At 38.4% G+C, this 15,948-nt stretch overlaps 4 protein-coding genes across 6 annotated transcripts; 1 reads left to right on the top strand and 3 right to left on the bottom strand.

The window, feature by feature from the left end:
* Positions 1 to 2,363: 2,363 nt before the first annotated feature.
* On the bottom strand, positions 2,364 to 3,053 carry LOC132254408 (pentatricopeptide repeat-containing protein At4g16390, chloroplastic-like). Its single transcript, XM_059739879.1, has one exon. It carries the CDS (start codon positions 3,051 to 3,053, stop codon positions 2,382 to 2,384), a length of 672 nt encoding a protein of 223 aa, XP_059595862.1. The 3' UTR covers positions 2,364 to 2,381.
* LOC132254407 (pentatricopeptide repeat-containing protein At4g16390, chloroplastic-like) lies at positions 2,724 to 4,181 on the bottom strand. Its single transcript, XM_059739878.1, has one exon. It carries the CDS (start codon positions 4,179 to 4,181, stop codon positions 3,138 to 3,140), a length of 1,044 nt encoding a protein of 347 aa, XP_059595861.1. The 3' UTR covers positions 2,724 to 3,137.
* Positions 4,182 to 10,782: 6,601 nt separating this feature from the next.
* LOC104878150 (protein PYRICULARIA ORYZAE RESISTANCE 21) lies at positions 10,783 to 11,922 on the top strand. The gene is made up of 3 exons (XM_010647969.3): positions 10,783 to 10,990; positions 11,236 to 11,320; positions 11,464 to 11,922. Exons 1-3 carry the CDS (start codon positions 10,982 to 10,984, stop codon positions 11,757 to 11,759), a joined length of 390 nt encoding a protein of 129 aa, XP_010646271.1. The 5' UTR covers positions 10,783 to 10,981; the 3' UTR covers positions 11,760 to 11,922.
* Positions 11,923 to 14,186: 2,264 nt separating this feature from the next.
* LOC100852467 (sulfated surface glycoprotein 185) lies at positions 14,187 to 15,586 on the bottom strand. Of its 3 annotated transcripts, none has more exons than XM_003634992.4 (3): positions 15,487 to 15,586; positions 15,106 to 15,187; positions 14,187 to 14,960 (listed from the first exon to the last, which is right to left on the bottom strand). In XM_003634992.4, the coding sequence occupies exons 1-3, from the start codon at positions 15,493 to 15,495 to the stop codon at positions 14,404 to 14,406; spliced, it is 648 nt and encodes a 215-aa protein (XP_003635040.1). In that variant the 5' UTR covers positions 15,496 to 15,586; the 3' UTR covers positions 14,187 to 14,403. The 3 variants fall into 3 exon arrangements, with proteins under 3 accessions (XP_003635040.1, XP_019073624.1, XP_010646276.1); XM_019218079.2 differs by having other exon boundaries at positions 15,411 to 15,492; XM_010647974.3 differs by lacking the exon at positions 15,487 to 15,586 and adding an exon at positions 15,294 to 15,401.
* Positions 15,587 to 15,948: the final 362 nt, after the last annotated feature.

Below are 15,948 nucleotides of genomic sequence, written 5' to 3' on the forward strand. Positions count from 1 at the left end.
AATTGATCATTTTGTGACGTACTTCATATTGTTTGATCATATGCACTATTGTTGTTGGGTAATATTGTTTTTAATTTATCCAATATTTGGTTGTTTTCCAAGCACAAGTTGTGAAGGGGAGTATTCATGGTAAGTTGTAAGTCGAATACGAACTAAAGCTGCAACATGCATAATAACATGTCCCCAGGCGGAAGTAAGTAATTTGGTTTTCATTAGTAATGGTCGAGTTATTGATTGGAGACATTTGATTAAGGATTCTACTAAACCATTTTGGGCATGAGTATGAACAACATGATGCTCAATATGTATCCCTACTGACATGCAATAGTCAATGAATGTTTGAGAAGTAAATTCGCCAACATTATCAAGACGTATTGTCTTAATTGGATAATCTGGAAATTGTGCTCGTAATCTGATTATTTGTGCAAAGAGTCTAGCAAAGGCAACTTACGTGTAGAAAGGAGACAAACATGTGACCACCTAGTAGAAGCATCTATTAAGATCATAAAATAACGGAATGATCCACATGGTGGATGGATAGACCTATATATGTCCCCATGTATTCTTTCTAAAAAGACTGGTGACTCAAATATGACTTTAGTAAAAGATGGTCCGATTATCAATTTACCTTGTGAATAGGCAACACATGAGTATTCATTGGACGAAAGAATCTTCTGGTTCTTTAGTGGATGCCCATGTGAGTGTTCGATTATTTGATGCATCATTGAAGACCCTGGGTGACCTAGCCTGTCATGCCAAATGACAAAAACTTTTGGGTTGTTGAACTTCTGGTTCACGATAACATATGATTCAATAGGCTTTATAGTTGTGTGATACAACCCAGAGGAGAAAGCCGAAAGTTTTTCCATTATAAGCTTATGGCCAGATATAATAGAAGTAATGTAAAGATATTCTACATTATCTTTATTCATAGTTTCAATATAATATCCATTTCTGCAAATGTCTTTAAAACTGAGCAATTTTTTTTTTGGATTTTCTAGAATATAAAACGTCATTTATATGGAATCTAGTTCCATTTGGTAACGTTATATTTGCTCTTACAGAGCTTTCAACTAAGTTTGTAGTACCATATACGGTACTTACATTAGCTTTTATTAATATCAATTCGAGAAAATATCTTTTATCTCGAAGAATTGTGTGCGTGATCACACAGTCTGCGAGACTTACATCATCCTCATTCATCTTGAGACCAAATAACACATGGATTTTAGATATAACAAAAAAAAAAAAAAAAACAAGGCATAATGTAAATAACAAAGAAAATTAGATGTAAATATAAGACATAATAATATATTATTTCATATATAAAGTAACATCAATCAATGTTAATTTTCTCATCATTTATCAAATGGTCTGTTTTTTCATTGGGACCCCCAAAGAAATCAATGTCATAATAGGTTAGGTCTAATCCATCACCATCGGTAAAGTTCATCTCCATCTCTTTTCCTTTTACTTTTATTGATGCTTGGTAAAGATTGACCAAATGTTTGGGTGTACAACAGGTATGCAACCAATGCCCCTTCATACCACATCTATAACAATTATTCTCATAATTCTTAGGAGGTTTATCTTGTAAATGCTTCCCATTTTCTTGTTTTGTCTCAATATTGTTCCACTTCTGGTGGTGCAATGAGGCTTTCATTTTCTAAGAATTATTACTATAAGAACCATGGTATCGGGGATTTCTTCCACGATCACGACCATGTCCTCATTCTCGTCCACGCCCACGAGTTTGGGATGATATTGCATTCACTTCAGGGAATGGTTCAAATCCAGTTAGACAAGACTGGTGATTTTTTCATCAAAAACTCATTATTTTGTTCAGCAACAAGAAGACAGGATATTAATTCAGAATATGTTGTAAATCTACGCTCTCGATATTGCTACTGTAGGAGCACATTTGAGGCATGAAACGTAGTAAAAGTTTTCTCTAACATGTCTTCTTCTGTGATTTTTTCTCCATACAGCTTTAATTGAGAGCTGATTTTGAAAAGTGCGGAGTTGTATTCACTAACAGTTTTAAAATCTTGCAACCTTAGGTGCATCCAATCATATCGAGCTTTTGGGAGAATCACAGTTTTCTGGTAGTCATATATTTCTTTCAAATTACTCCATAGAGTAAAAAAGTCCTTTATCGTGAGATACTCATTTTTTAAACCTTCATGGAGGTGATGGCGAAGGAAAATCAATGCTTTTGCGCGATCCTGCAGGGATGCTTGATTTCCTTCTTTGCTCATAGCTCCAAGGTTCATTGCATCAAGATGTATTTCAACATCAAGGATCCAAGATAGATAGTTTTTTCCCGAACTATCAAGTGCCACAAATTCGAGTTTTGTGATATTCGACATTGTCAAATAACTTCATATATATGATTTAGACTGTATATCTATGTATATCTCAAGTGTAAGCCCCAGGTCAAACAGCTCACAAGCTTTCTCCAACAGATTGAGGTTGACACACAGATCAATTAAGCAATTGCAGTAAGCCTTCTTTACATCAGCGCTAATGGAATCAAAGAGTTCAGATGCTTCTTTTCTAAAAGTCCCTTCCCCATTTTGCTCCTCCAGCAAAAGTTTCACCACATTACCAAGCTTTGGGTTAGCCTTGTCAATGCAGTCAATGAGCTTTCCAAGTTCTTCCTTAGGACTTTGGGTCATCACATTCAACATACAACCACAGAAACGATCATCTGGAGTTATGTCTAATTCCAAAAGCCGGTCAAATGTCCTAACAACCTCATCTGTACGATTGGCTTTCCCATAGCATTGAATAAGTGATGTCAAAACAAAGATATTTGGCTCAAAACCTGCTTCCAACATTGCATTCAACATGGCTTCTGCCTCTGGGACCTTCCCACTACAGGAATATATGGTAATCAATGATGAAAATGTCCAACTGTCTGGCATGCAATTCCCAGAACTCTTCATATCTTCAAAAATTGCAGCAGCTTCTTCAGTGTAGCCAACATCAGCACACATAGCTAAGAGAGTATTATAAAGAACCACACTCAACTCCAACCCCTTCTCCTTCATCTCTTTGTACACAATAAGAGCGTCTTCAGCATAGCGTGCTCTGCCATAGGCCCGTAACAAGGCAGCATAAGTTCCCCAACTCGGTTAGAGGCCATTGTTGGTCATCTCTTTGTAAATATTCTTCGCCTGCCAAGGTCTCTTGGCTCTTCCCATAGCATCCAACAAAGTATTATATATAACCAAGTTGGGCTTAACTCCAAGAGCCTTCATCTCTTCATACACATTCAAGCACCCATCAAAATTTCCTGACATCCCATAAATTCTAATCAATGTCGAGAATGTCACCGGATCAATCCTCCATTTTTCTGTTCGTGCACGATCATACAATTTCAATGCCATATCAACATTGCCAGCTCGTCCATACGCATCGATCATGGCCGAGTAGGTAACATCATCAGGATGACACCCGAATTCAGGCATCTTCTCAAACCACTCCACAGCCTTATTGGGCAGAGAACTAACCCTAGCACAGCTAATTATTGTCGAAAACGTAATATTATCAGGCTTAACTCCTCTCTCAAGCATTTCATCAAACAGCTTCTCTGCTCTATCCAAGTTCCTACACTTCCTAAAAACCTTCAAGGTCACATTATACAGAATCACCTCTCTGCTCGGTTTCAATCTCTTCCGAAAGAAACCAAAAGCAAGAAGTGCCGTTTCCGGGTTCGTCATGTTGTTGAGGACAATCACAGCGTCCTGCTCTAATATCTTATCACCTAAACACCTCAAAACCTGAGAAACATCTTCCTCAGTGGCCTCACACGAGTCCAAAGACTCGGCTATTTTCACTAGAGAAGCATACCTGGCATCATACGAGTGCTGACGAAGCTTCGAAGCTCTGGGGCTTCTGGGGTTGACCCAGATGTAACTTTTGGTTTTCCTATCTGGGTCTTGAGAATTTGGTGGATTTGAGGCATCTGCCTTCTGGGTTTCTTGTGGAATTGGGTCCTCTAAAGAGACATGGGTGATTTGGAGAAAGGTTCTTGAGTGAAGTGAGAGAGAATTGGGTTTGAAAGAGAAGCTATTGAAGCTTCTCAGCCTCGATTTCCGTGAGAAAGAAAGAGAGTTGTGGATATAATGGTGGTCATGGCAGAGAGAGGAGGGCGAAGAGCAGAGATGGTCAGCCATTTTTCTCCTTCGCTCTCAGCTCTGTGTCCGTCCCTTGGGCCTTAGAGTGTTATTACAAAAAAATATAATTTTTTAGAAATATATATTTACCATAATGACTTTCACAAATGAACATGATTCCGCTCGGTCAGGGGGACAAAGTTGTCCATTGGGAGCAGATATTTGCTTTACCCTAATTTTTGGAACATCTTATTATTAGGTCAATATAATATGTAAACATATAAGAATTAATCAATTAAAAGGAATAGCATAATTCCCGAATTCGTAAATTTAACATTTTTCATATTTTTATTTGAAGAATAATTCATTTTTGACATAAATATTATTTATTGATTTCAATATTTATATGTATGTTTTAAAACAATGATACCAAAATAAAATAAAATAAATTGAGAATTAAAATTTTAAAATTAAGTTTTTAATAACCCTTTTAATTAAATCACCTAATACATAATTTATATATTATTAAAAAGTTAAATCTATATATAAATGATAATATTATCAAGATTTCGGTATCATCTTCTATATTTATAGAACTTTCCCTCATTTGTAAAAATTCTTAAGGTTATGTTTGGTTCTCAAAATATTCAAGAAAAAAATGTGAGACAAAGAAAATAAAGAAGAAAAGTAAAAAACAAAAAAAAACATTCAATTATGTTTATTTAATTTCTCAATTATATAAAAATTAAATAATTCTAAAAGATATAAATTCTTAACTAAGTTTAATTATGTTTGGTTTTCTTTCATGTCCGTGAACTCAAACATGAAAGAATAATTTTTTTTTTAATATTTTTTTTATTTATTTAACATTTTTCAGGACCAAACATGACCTAAATGTTAGCTTACATGAGATGGTGGTTCAATTATGAGGCTAAAATAATCCCGAAAAAGCCTTTTTACAAGTTACAACATGCCCTTTACAATCATGAAATTAGCATATTGTTGGTCATACAACAGTTTTACCATCGGAAGCAAAGCAAGCACTGTTGGGACGTCATTTGTTTGTTTGGCCCTGGTAAGCCGCATGGGTCGGATACCAGAGTGGCCTCCCCAGGATTCGAACCCAAGTCCAAGACTTAAGGACGATAAGGTTGCCCTCCTGGTACCATCTGCGCTACTAGCACAGATGGTACCAGGAGGGCAACCTTATCGTCCTTAAGTCTTGGACTTGGGTTCGAATCCTGGGGAGGCCACTCTGGTATCCGGCCCATGCGGCTGACCAGGGCCAAACAAACAAATGACGTCCCAACAAAAACGTCGGCCTTTTTGCTCTGGTGTCCGGGTACGCGACGCCGGACAGCGCAAAGTCTTATGGGGCCATTTGTTAATTTGGCCCTTGGGGGTGACGTCCCCAGGATTCGAACCCAAGCCCAAGACTTAAGGACGATAAGGTTGCCCTCCTGGTACCATCTGCGCTAGACGGCGCCAATGTTGTCACCTCGCGTATCAGGTGGGCCACGTTGCTGCTAGATGGATGGACACGCGATTCTCAACACACAAGGGGTTCTTGATTCAGTGGTTGTACCTGCAAAAAGGCATCCGGACAGGGTGTCCGGATGCACCCTCCGATGATGTTGTTAGCCATAGTAAGAGAGTAAGATATATGAGGCAGTTGGCCTTTTACTAGGTATCAAGAGGTTACTAGGAGATCATCCCTTTCTTCTTCGTGTGAAGTCATATATATATACAGCTTCAGGGGTACTGCTCCTTTCATTAATGGTGAGGAGATATTTTATGTTGTGATGATGATAATAGGTGTCAGTAGGAGCACTATCATCCTACGAATGGCTGTCAGAGACCATGGTAGGTGATGCGGCTGTCAGAGATCGTGGGAAGTGATTATGTAGAATGATCGTGGGAAGTGACTTGCTGTCACTTCCTCTTGTCTTCTCATTCTGCAGGTGATGGGATGTGGGCCATGGCTGCTTGTTGTGATTGCGTGTAAGACTCGCTTTACTTTAATTGACCATCCAGACGATTTATATCCGGATGGATCATGCTGATTATCCGGATGTGTTGTGGAGACTATCCGGGTGTCTACGCTCTGCCAGCGTCGTTTGCTCTTCCTTGGATAGGAGAAGCTGAAACGTCGTTTGCCTTTCCTTGAGGGGTTCCGGATAGGATAGCCGCACCATGCATATCTTTAGGGGAATCCGGATGATGAGGTCCGGCTGATAGCACGTGCCACGCGTCACCATGAGCTGCGTGCCATGTGTTTCCCAAGGGGAGGGGTCCCTACAAGCACCATTTTGCATCCAATCATAAAACAGTTTTCCCTGGTCAGGCATTAACACAAACACTTGGTGTTCAGTGGTAGTTTGGGGTGTTTGAGAGAGAACGAAGTGATGAGTGGGCATGGGCAAATGGGTAAAAACATTCTATAATAGTTTTTATTTTTCAAGAACAATTTCTAGATTCCTTATTTGACAAGGGAGAAAGCCCCATCCATCCATGAGTAAGAAGGCAAATCTAGTCTACTAATGCCCAAATATAACTTTGCATTTGATTAGAATCAAATCAGAGTAAAAGGAAGACCATAAAAGGGTTTTTAGGACATAAAAATATGTTTTACATTTATAACTTATAATATCGAAGATATATTGACGGATATTTTGACATAAAATATCGATAAACCTAAAATTGATCAAAACTTATAAAAATATAGAATAAAACTCTTAAAAATGAAATTAAAATTTTAATAAATATTTTAAAATTGTTTTATTAAAAAAATTAATATATATAATATTATACATGTCAATAAAAAATATAAATTTGATAAGTGTACATGATAAAGTTGTGACATTTGATTATAATATATTTAATTTTAAAATATATTTAATATTAAAATTATGATATAATTGTAGACCCCATTTTGGGGAGACATAGCCCGATTATGACAAGTGTCATCGTTTGGGATGACCACGTGTCACTCCAGGAATGGTTGATAAGGTATCAAGCTAATGGCTTTGTTAGCCAATGAAAGCTGGACACATGGAGATTTCTTTCAGCAGAAAAAGCTGAAAACCGTTGAGGATGGCAGCTGGAGGGTAGTGGAGAGAGGCAGCTGTGTGAGGTGTCTTGAGGGCTGCCATTGGTTTAAAACAACCTAGCTTCTTGTAATTGATAAAACAGCTGGAATCGCCCATTGGTTTAAATGAAGCAGGAGTTGTTAACCGGACTGTGTCCATGAATGCTCTGTTTTGGACCCGATTTGCTCTGGAAAGATGAGGAGTTTCTGTCTCTCTTCTTCCAAGAAGAGCAGTAAGCGAGTCTCGGTGCCGACAATGGTGAGATGGGTGGTGCTCTCGTTATTGCTCGGCTTCAAGCCGTGGAGTGGATGATGAAGGTCAATGCCCGTTACGGATTCTCAGCAGTAACTGCGTTTCTCGCCATTAACTACTTGGATAAGCTCCTTTCAAGTCTCCATTCTCAAAGAGATAAGCCATGGATGATCCAGCTAGCAGCTGTGACTTGTCTCTCCTTGTCTGCCAAGGTGGAGGAGACCCAAGTGTCTCTCCTCTTAGGCCTGCAAGTGGAGGACAACGAGTATGCGTTTGAAGCGAAAACAATTCAGAGAATGGATTTTCTGGTGCTCTCAACGTTTCAATGGAAGATGAACCCAGTCACCCCACTCTCCTTCATTGATCTCATCATAAGAAGGCTTGGATTGAAGACCCATCGCCACTGGGAGTTGCTCCACCTATGCAAGTGTTGGTAGTGATGACAGGCGCTATCTTTTGGACCTCATGAGAGTAACTCCTCGTGATGCAAACTATACTGGACTTGGGTCCCGATTTTGTATTCTGAGACCAGAATTGATCACTGCCTTTTGCCAGGCTGAAGTGGCAGAAAGACTAAATCTGGGGGTGAGGTTCATGTAGCCTCTGATTCACCAAAAGCTTCTAGTGTTGATGAACAAGTGAGAACTGAGGCAAATGATGCTGTAGCTTCTGATTCTCAGGATTTGACAATTGAAGGGAAGATTGAAACTGCCCCTGCTGATGATTTGGTTAAGTCAGATTTTACTTTGTCTGAAAGGATATCTTGTGATACCAAGAGTGCACCAGTGGATGAGGTTTATAATTCAGTTTTGGAAACTACCCCTGTTGGTGATTCAGTTAAGCCATATGTTTCTTTGTCTGAAGAGGTGATTTTTGATGCCAAAGGTGTGCCAGGTGAGGAGGCTTATAAGTCTACTGTGGAGACTGCTTTCGTTGTTGATTTAGTTAAGCCAGAAATGTCTGTGTCTGGAGAGGTGATTTGTGTTACTGATAGTGCTCCACTTGGGAATTCAGTGGCTGATTTTGTTAGCGACACTAATACAACCATGAAAGGTTGACCAAGTTAAGAGATGGCACAAATGGTATGGCTATATTCAGGTTCGTACAGCTCTTTGTTTTTGACTAATCTGGAAAAGTTGGAGTGGGGTCCATGTGTTTTGCCGCTTTGATCATTGGGAACGATGCCATTGAGGATGGGATTTGTCCTTGTAGCTTTGATGTTACCTCGTCTTCATCCTCGTATACAGTCTGGTTCATAATGGATGCGTACTTTCGTGCATTGAAGGATTCGTTGAATGATTCCAACACCAGAAGTCCCGTTCGCTGCTGACACCCTTGCAGCCAGAATTCACTGTCTGGACTATTGCATAAAGGTTAAACCCCAGATCGCATCACATGCTCTTCGCTATTATCTTCTCTGAGTCTTCTTCTTCCTCGTCTGTGGCTGTTGATTCCGATTTTGATGCAAAGGTGTTTCGGCACAACTTGATGAGGAGTAAGAATTATAATCAGAAAGGATTTGGACACAAAGATGAGACTCTAGAGCTCATGAATCGCGAGTATACTAGTGACATCATAAAGACGATTCCACTGCTGATCATTCTGATTGTGAGAACAAGGCTGGAAGTTGTGATAACCAGAAGGGGTTTGGTAAGTTCTAATGAGAATGATGTGACGCGAGGGACCTTTCTTATGAAGCCTCATGATGATTCATTCCGGTTTGGAAGACCTAAGTGGCTTCTCCACCACAAACCAAATCACGTACCCAGCTGTATAGTGTTGTCATTGTCTCTCCAAGACGTCCAAGGGGATTAATTTCAGCGCCATTAGAGAAAGCGGAGGTGGATGATGGAAAGTCTGAACGAATCACCGGTGTTGACAATGTACCAAACGAGAGGAAATTATTGAAGTGATTGAGGGAAGCCAAGGAGCGGAGCCACTCAAATTTTTGGATACTTGCCACGTCTTCAAGATGCAGTAACTGTAGTGGGATGCATCTAATCAAAGCTCTAAGGCAGATACGCCTAGCCACCTTTTGCATGATCAACTTTGGACCGCATATCACCTTTTATTTATTTATTCTCCCATTTCCTTATCCCTTGATTTTGAAAAAGTGATTTCTCAAACCTCATTTTGTAAATAATTCTCCAAAATTTTGGTTTTCAAATAGTTTTAAATCTAAAAGCAATCTTTCATCCTTGTAGAGTTTTAGGTATGAAAATCCCATTTTTAATAAAATTTGGCCGTCATTTTCTTTTTGGCAAGCCACTTTCAAATCTTTTTTGATTTTCTAAAATGTTTTAAAATAAGCAAGAATCAAATTCCGTAATTCCAAATAATTGAATTTATTGAAATTGATTCATGCAATATAAATCGGGCTTTGGTGGGGGCCCCACATATATGTTCTTATGATCGATTGATTGACTGATTGATTGACTTGTCATACATGATTGATTTATCCTGCTCTCTGACATGTATGCTATTATTCTGTGTTTATTCACTAACCCCATTCTATGATAGCGCGTTGCTGTTTGCTGCCCAGGTACGTATTCATTCATTCTGATCATTTACTATACATATTCTGATCCTCATATTGTGCATGATTGATTTGAGTGTTCATTGACTTTCTTATTGACTGCCACGTCAGCTTGGATTTAGAGGGGTGCTACGGCCGGTACCGTACCTTCTCGATAAGTAACCTGACCCCTGAACTCGATTCGGTTTTTCGTAAATCGCCTTTTCTAAAATAAGGAGTCACAGAGTTTTTCTTTCTTATTTTGTTTACCCTTTTAAAAATAAAACAAAAATAAGTGACGACTCCAAGTCAAATTTTTTTAATCAATAAAAATCAATTTTTTCAAATGAAAATCGAGCTTGCCATCGAATGGAAAATGCATGAGCCAAAATGCGGGGTCCACAATAATATAAAATAAATTATGATAAATGTATAATTTTTTAATATTTAATTAATATATTAAAAAACTATGAAGAATGTTATCATGATCATTTTTATATATTTTTTAATTAATTAAATAAATTTTTTATTTTATTATAAAATAATCATAATTTATTTATTTTTTAAAATATTTTTTAATATTTTGTTTATATATATATTTGATGTATATTATTTAATAAAAAGCTTATTTATTTCGATGATCGTAATATTTTAAATAATAATATCAATAATCATGAATATATTGATTTTTTGATTTTATAAAAATTATATAAATACGTAGTCATAGCGAGTCATACTAGTGATGGTGAATGATCATAATTGTACCTGACAGCCTGAGAAAAAAAGGTCGGGTGGACAAAGCCAGCTCATATATAACTTTTGTGGGCCATCCCACATAACGACAAACTGGATGATGAAACGAACCTGAGCTCACTCATGCCACGTTTTCACATTTCATTGGCTTGACTTGTAAAGACTCAAAAAGTTTGGTCTACTTAAAGGGGGTCTCCTCAGCCTAGCCACTTAATACTCAATTCTGAGCTCGGATCCCATCACTCGCAGCGATGGCAGAGGTCTCCGCGCCCCTAATCTCTTCACTCCCTTCACGCCTGAAAAAGTTCAAACATGTTTTGAAAACAAATTCTGGAAAAACTGTTTGTTTTCAAAATAGTATATTATAATATCAAACATATTTTGGAACCTGGAATGAGGTTTTTGTTTTCTTGTTCTTTTCATCTGCTGTTTTCTCCGCACCACGTACTGACTTATTGGATAATTCTTGCAATGATTTCTAATTTTTTTATTGATAATATCGCAGGGTACGGAAATGAAGCTGAAGGTTGCTAATCCAGGGTGTAAATGCTGCAACAAGAAAATCAAGAAACTGCTCTGTAAATTTCCTGGTGTGAGTCTTACATATATATATATATATATATATATATGCGTGTGTTTGGTATAGTTGAATTTTGAGATTATGGGCAATGTTGAAGGGATGAAGAAGTGAGTTGTTTGTTTTGATTTTGATGTTGAATTTTATGAACAAGAGAAATACGAGACCAGACTTTCAATGAGAAGGATGACACCGTGATAATCAAAGTAGTATGCTGCAACCCTGAGAAGATCAGAACGAAGCTTATGTGCAAAGGTTGCAAAATCATCACGTGTATCGAGGTTATACCGCCACCGCCACCGCCACCGCCACCGCCACCGACACCGACACCGCCATCTCCACCGCCAGTGCATTTAGTAGTCATCTATCCAAGTGGGTGTCGCTGTGACAGACGCTATGGTTGCCGCTGTGAAATCGTTATTGAAGAAAATCCGACATGCACCATCATGTGAATCATACTCCATCGTGGTTGTCGTTGTCTGGTGTTTTTAATTCCTTTTCTCAGTTGGGTGTTGAGTCGGTGATCAGTTCTTTTGGGTTCTTTTCTCGTCCACAACATCAAGGCTGTATAGGCCAATAATATTTGTGGACTAATAGATGTTGATTTCATCCTTAGATGCTTATAATTCACTTAAAAAAGATTATCAAAAGCACCTTTTGTAAGGGCCCTTTTGAAGACACCCTGAATGGTTCAATCCTCAAAATACCCCAAAAGGTACTGGTATGGAACATCCAGAACAGATGAAACAGGCACATTGTTAAGAAATCTGTGTATTGAAAAACAAGAAAATGGAGAATATCTTATTGATTGAATAAATAACTTACTAGCTTATAAATAGCCTTAACAAAAGATAACTCAAACGAACCGAAAGTAACCCACGTTCAACAATCCTAGAAACGTGGTCCATGATTAAAGAATAGATCAAACTAAACAGCACGTCTGATAAGGGAATACAAACAAATCACTTTTACTATCAGAAGCAAAGCACCATTTTGGATCCAACCATAAAACAGTTTTCGCCGGTCAGGCATTAACACAAACACTTGGTGTTCAGTGGTAGTTTGGGGTGTTTGGGAGAGAATGAAGTGATGAGTGGGCATGGGCAAATGGGTAAAAACATTCTATAATAGTTCTTATTTTTCAAGAACAATTTCTAGATTCCCTATTTGACAAGGAAGAAAGCCCTTCCATCCACGAGTAAGAAGGCAAATCTAGTCGACCAATGCCCAAATATAACTTTGCATTTGATTAGACAGGAATGAAATCAGAAGACCATAAAAAGGGCTTTTAGCACACAAAAATATGTTTCACAATTATAAATTACAATACGATTTTTTTTGTTTTTAAAACCCCATTAAATCTTAATCATTCATAAACAAACCTCAGAAGAGAAGAATAAAGGTTAAATGAATAAGATAAAGGATGTCATTGTATCAATTTGAGAGATCACATGGCCATGAAATAGACTGGAGTGTCTTCCTATGCAGCCGACTTCCCTACCAGTTAGTACTCACCCACAAGTAGATTAATCTACAGAGAATATACAGAGCCTCTGCTGACAGTGGCCCCTATTTATCTGGTTGCTTTCAGTCAACTACCTTCCTCTACCTTTTTTTTGGTTTTCTTTGTCTGAAGGTGCATATCATATATTAGTGCTATGGATGCATCCCTCCCTCTCATTTTCCGTACAATCATAATGATAGTGGTCTAGTTAGGTCCCCGCATTGCTTTATGTACCTAAGATTCAAGTGGTGGCGATGAGAGAACATAAATGAGTAAATGGCGCAGTTTGGTCACTGATAGAGTGTGGTCTAGTTAGGTCCCCACATTGCTTTATTTACCTAAGATTCGAGTCGTGGCGATGAGAGAATATAAATGAGTAAATGGCGCAGTTTGGTCACTGATAGAGTGCCATTTTGGTTGGATCATCCAAAGCTGTTGGGTGAGCTCGTGACCTCTTAAGTCTTTTTCTAATGGTTTATTTTCTTTCCTATACAGCTACTTAATCCATGTTAATTTGGAACCAAAGGTTCCTCAAATATATATAGGAACAACTGTACCAGGATTCCCGGCCAGTAGCCGTTTGAACAAGGGACTAAGACAGAAGGAAGATGTTAAAGAGACTACTGTGTGGTAGCTGAAGACTCATTCGATTTGAATATTCCGAGAGTTTTGGATCCACAACTGTAGGAATTATTCTGGATCAACCAGCCTTAATTATACTAGCTGAGGAATGTGGTTAGAAGTTTTGGTTGTAATGTTTCTCCATTGTCGATTACTGCATGGCTATCATGATCAACCTGCAGACTTTACAGCAAGGAGGAGTTTGACATAATGCTTAGAGAATTCTGGAGGTAACCACTTCTGGAAGTCATGATTAGAGAATTTTATTTTGTGATTTTTGATCCTAATGACGCTATGTGATGTCACGAGCCAACTTCAAATAATGACAGAATCATTTTAGTGCACTGGTGGGGTCACGCTCTGTTGTGATGGATTAATGAAAGATAGAAAAATGAAGGCATCTTTGAAAAATGGTTGTCTGATTAATGGGGAAAATGATCGACAGCAACTTATGACAAAGGTGGTGTCAATGTTTGGATGTGGACTGCAGATAAGAATTCGCGAGGGAAATGTGCCCGTTTCATCTCTACTTTTGGATCCAGTTTTTGAGATATTTTGAGGATTGAACCATTCAGTGTGTCTTCAAGAGATGGCGGTTTTCTGCCTAAACAAGCTGTAAACACAGAAAATTGGATTCTTAATTCAGTTAAGAGAATGAAAAGACTATCGAAAGCATCTTTTGTAAGGGCCCTGGTGAAGAATCGACTTGCAGAAGGCAACTTAAGTAAGTAAAAGAAAGTGAGATACAACAGTATGGAAAGGAAATGGTCATAGAAAGACTTTTACTGTCTTACTCATCTAACGATGGAATCAACACTATTAGCCCACAAACATTATTATTCATCCTTTGGCCTATACAGCCTTGATGCTGTGGAGGAGAAAAGAACCCAAAAGGACTGATCACTGACTCAACACCCAACTGAGAAAAGGAAATAAAAAACCAGACAAGGACAATCACGATGGAGAATGATTCACATGATGGTGCATGCGGGATTTTCTTCAGTAAAGAATTCACAGCGGCAACCATAGCTTCTGTTACAGCGACACCCAGAAGGCCAGCCATCATAGGATGGCACTAGCCTCATATATCCATCATAAGATGGTGGTTGGCGCGGAATCCCATATCCATGGTGGCAGGGGCCACCACCGCGTCCCTCATAGCATGACTTACAACACACTCCAGGTGGATAGATGAATGGTGGATACCCTGTTACTGGAGTTGGCACCGGTACCTTTGGCTTGTCAGCTTGAGGATTTGGTTTGTCAGCTGGAGGTTTTGGTTTGTCAGCTGGAGGTTCTGGCTTGTCAGCTGGAGGTTTTGGCTTGTCAGCTGGAGGTTTTGGTTTGTCAGCTGGAGGTTTTGGCTTTTCTGCTGGGGGTTTAGGTTTCTCGGGTGCTCTAACCTCAATACTGTGGATGATTTTGCCACCTTTGCAGATAAGCTTCGTTTTGATCTTCTCAGGGCAGCAGCATACTACTTTGATCATCACTGCGTTGTCCTTCTCATGGAAAGCATACTCTTTTATTTCTCTTGTTCATAAAATTCATCATCAAAATCAAAACGAACAGCTCAGTTCTTCATCCTTTCAACATTGCCCACAACCTCAAAATGCATCCAACATTCATAAAACCTCAAAATTCAACAACACCAAACACATATATAAGACTCTCACCAGGAATTTTACAGATCAGTTTCCTGATCTTCTTGCAACAGCGTTCACACCCTAGATCAACCTTCAGCACCATAATCGTACACTGCGATAATATCAATTAAAAAAATTAAAAAATCATTAGAAGAATCATCCAATAATGCCAGTGGTGCAGAGAAAACAGCAGATAAAAAGAACAAGAAAACAAAAACCTGATTCCAGCTTCCAAAACAAGTTTGATATTATTTATTATTATTATTATTTTCAAAAACTGTTTATGAATTGGTTATGAAACAAGTTCATGATTAATAAAGAACAAAAGGCCAAACCCAGAATGATATATATGGAATTCAGAAGAAAAAATCAAATGGGCGTGAGGAAATTGAAGATTAGAGGCACAGAGACCTCAGCCATAGCGGTGAGTGATGGGATCTGAACTCAGGATTGAGTTGAAGGAAGAACACGATTGGTTTGTTAAGTGGGAACGGGACAGGTTTGGTTGAGGTGACCCTCCTTAAATAGACCAAACTTTTTGAGCCTTTAGAGGTCAACTCAATGGGATTTAGACGTGGCATGAGTTGGCTAATTTTCGTTTTTGTCGTTATGTCGGACGGCCCACAATTGCTGACTCTACCGTTTTGACTGCATGTGCTGGGTTTGATCGACCCCTCTCACCTTCCTTCTTAGCTTGCATTAAAAAAAAAAAAAAAAAAAAAAACGATATGTTGATGAGGTGCAATTATGATCGTACACGTGTCCCACGTTTAATTTCAAATGTCATGTAATATCAAATTAGCATCGAAAGTAATGTAACCAAGTCGATTAATTAGTTATATAGGAATTAAGGTCCCAAAGATAATGTGTTTT

Source organism: Vitis vinifera, chromosome 10 (assembly GCF_030704535.1).
Source record: "Vitis vinifera cultivar Pinot Noir 40024 chromosome 10, ASM3070453v1".
Lineage (NCBI taxonomy): Eukaryota > Viridiplantae > Streptophyta > Magnoliopsida > Vitales > Vitaceae > Vitis > Vitis vinifera.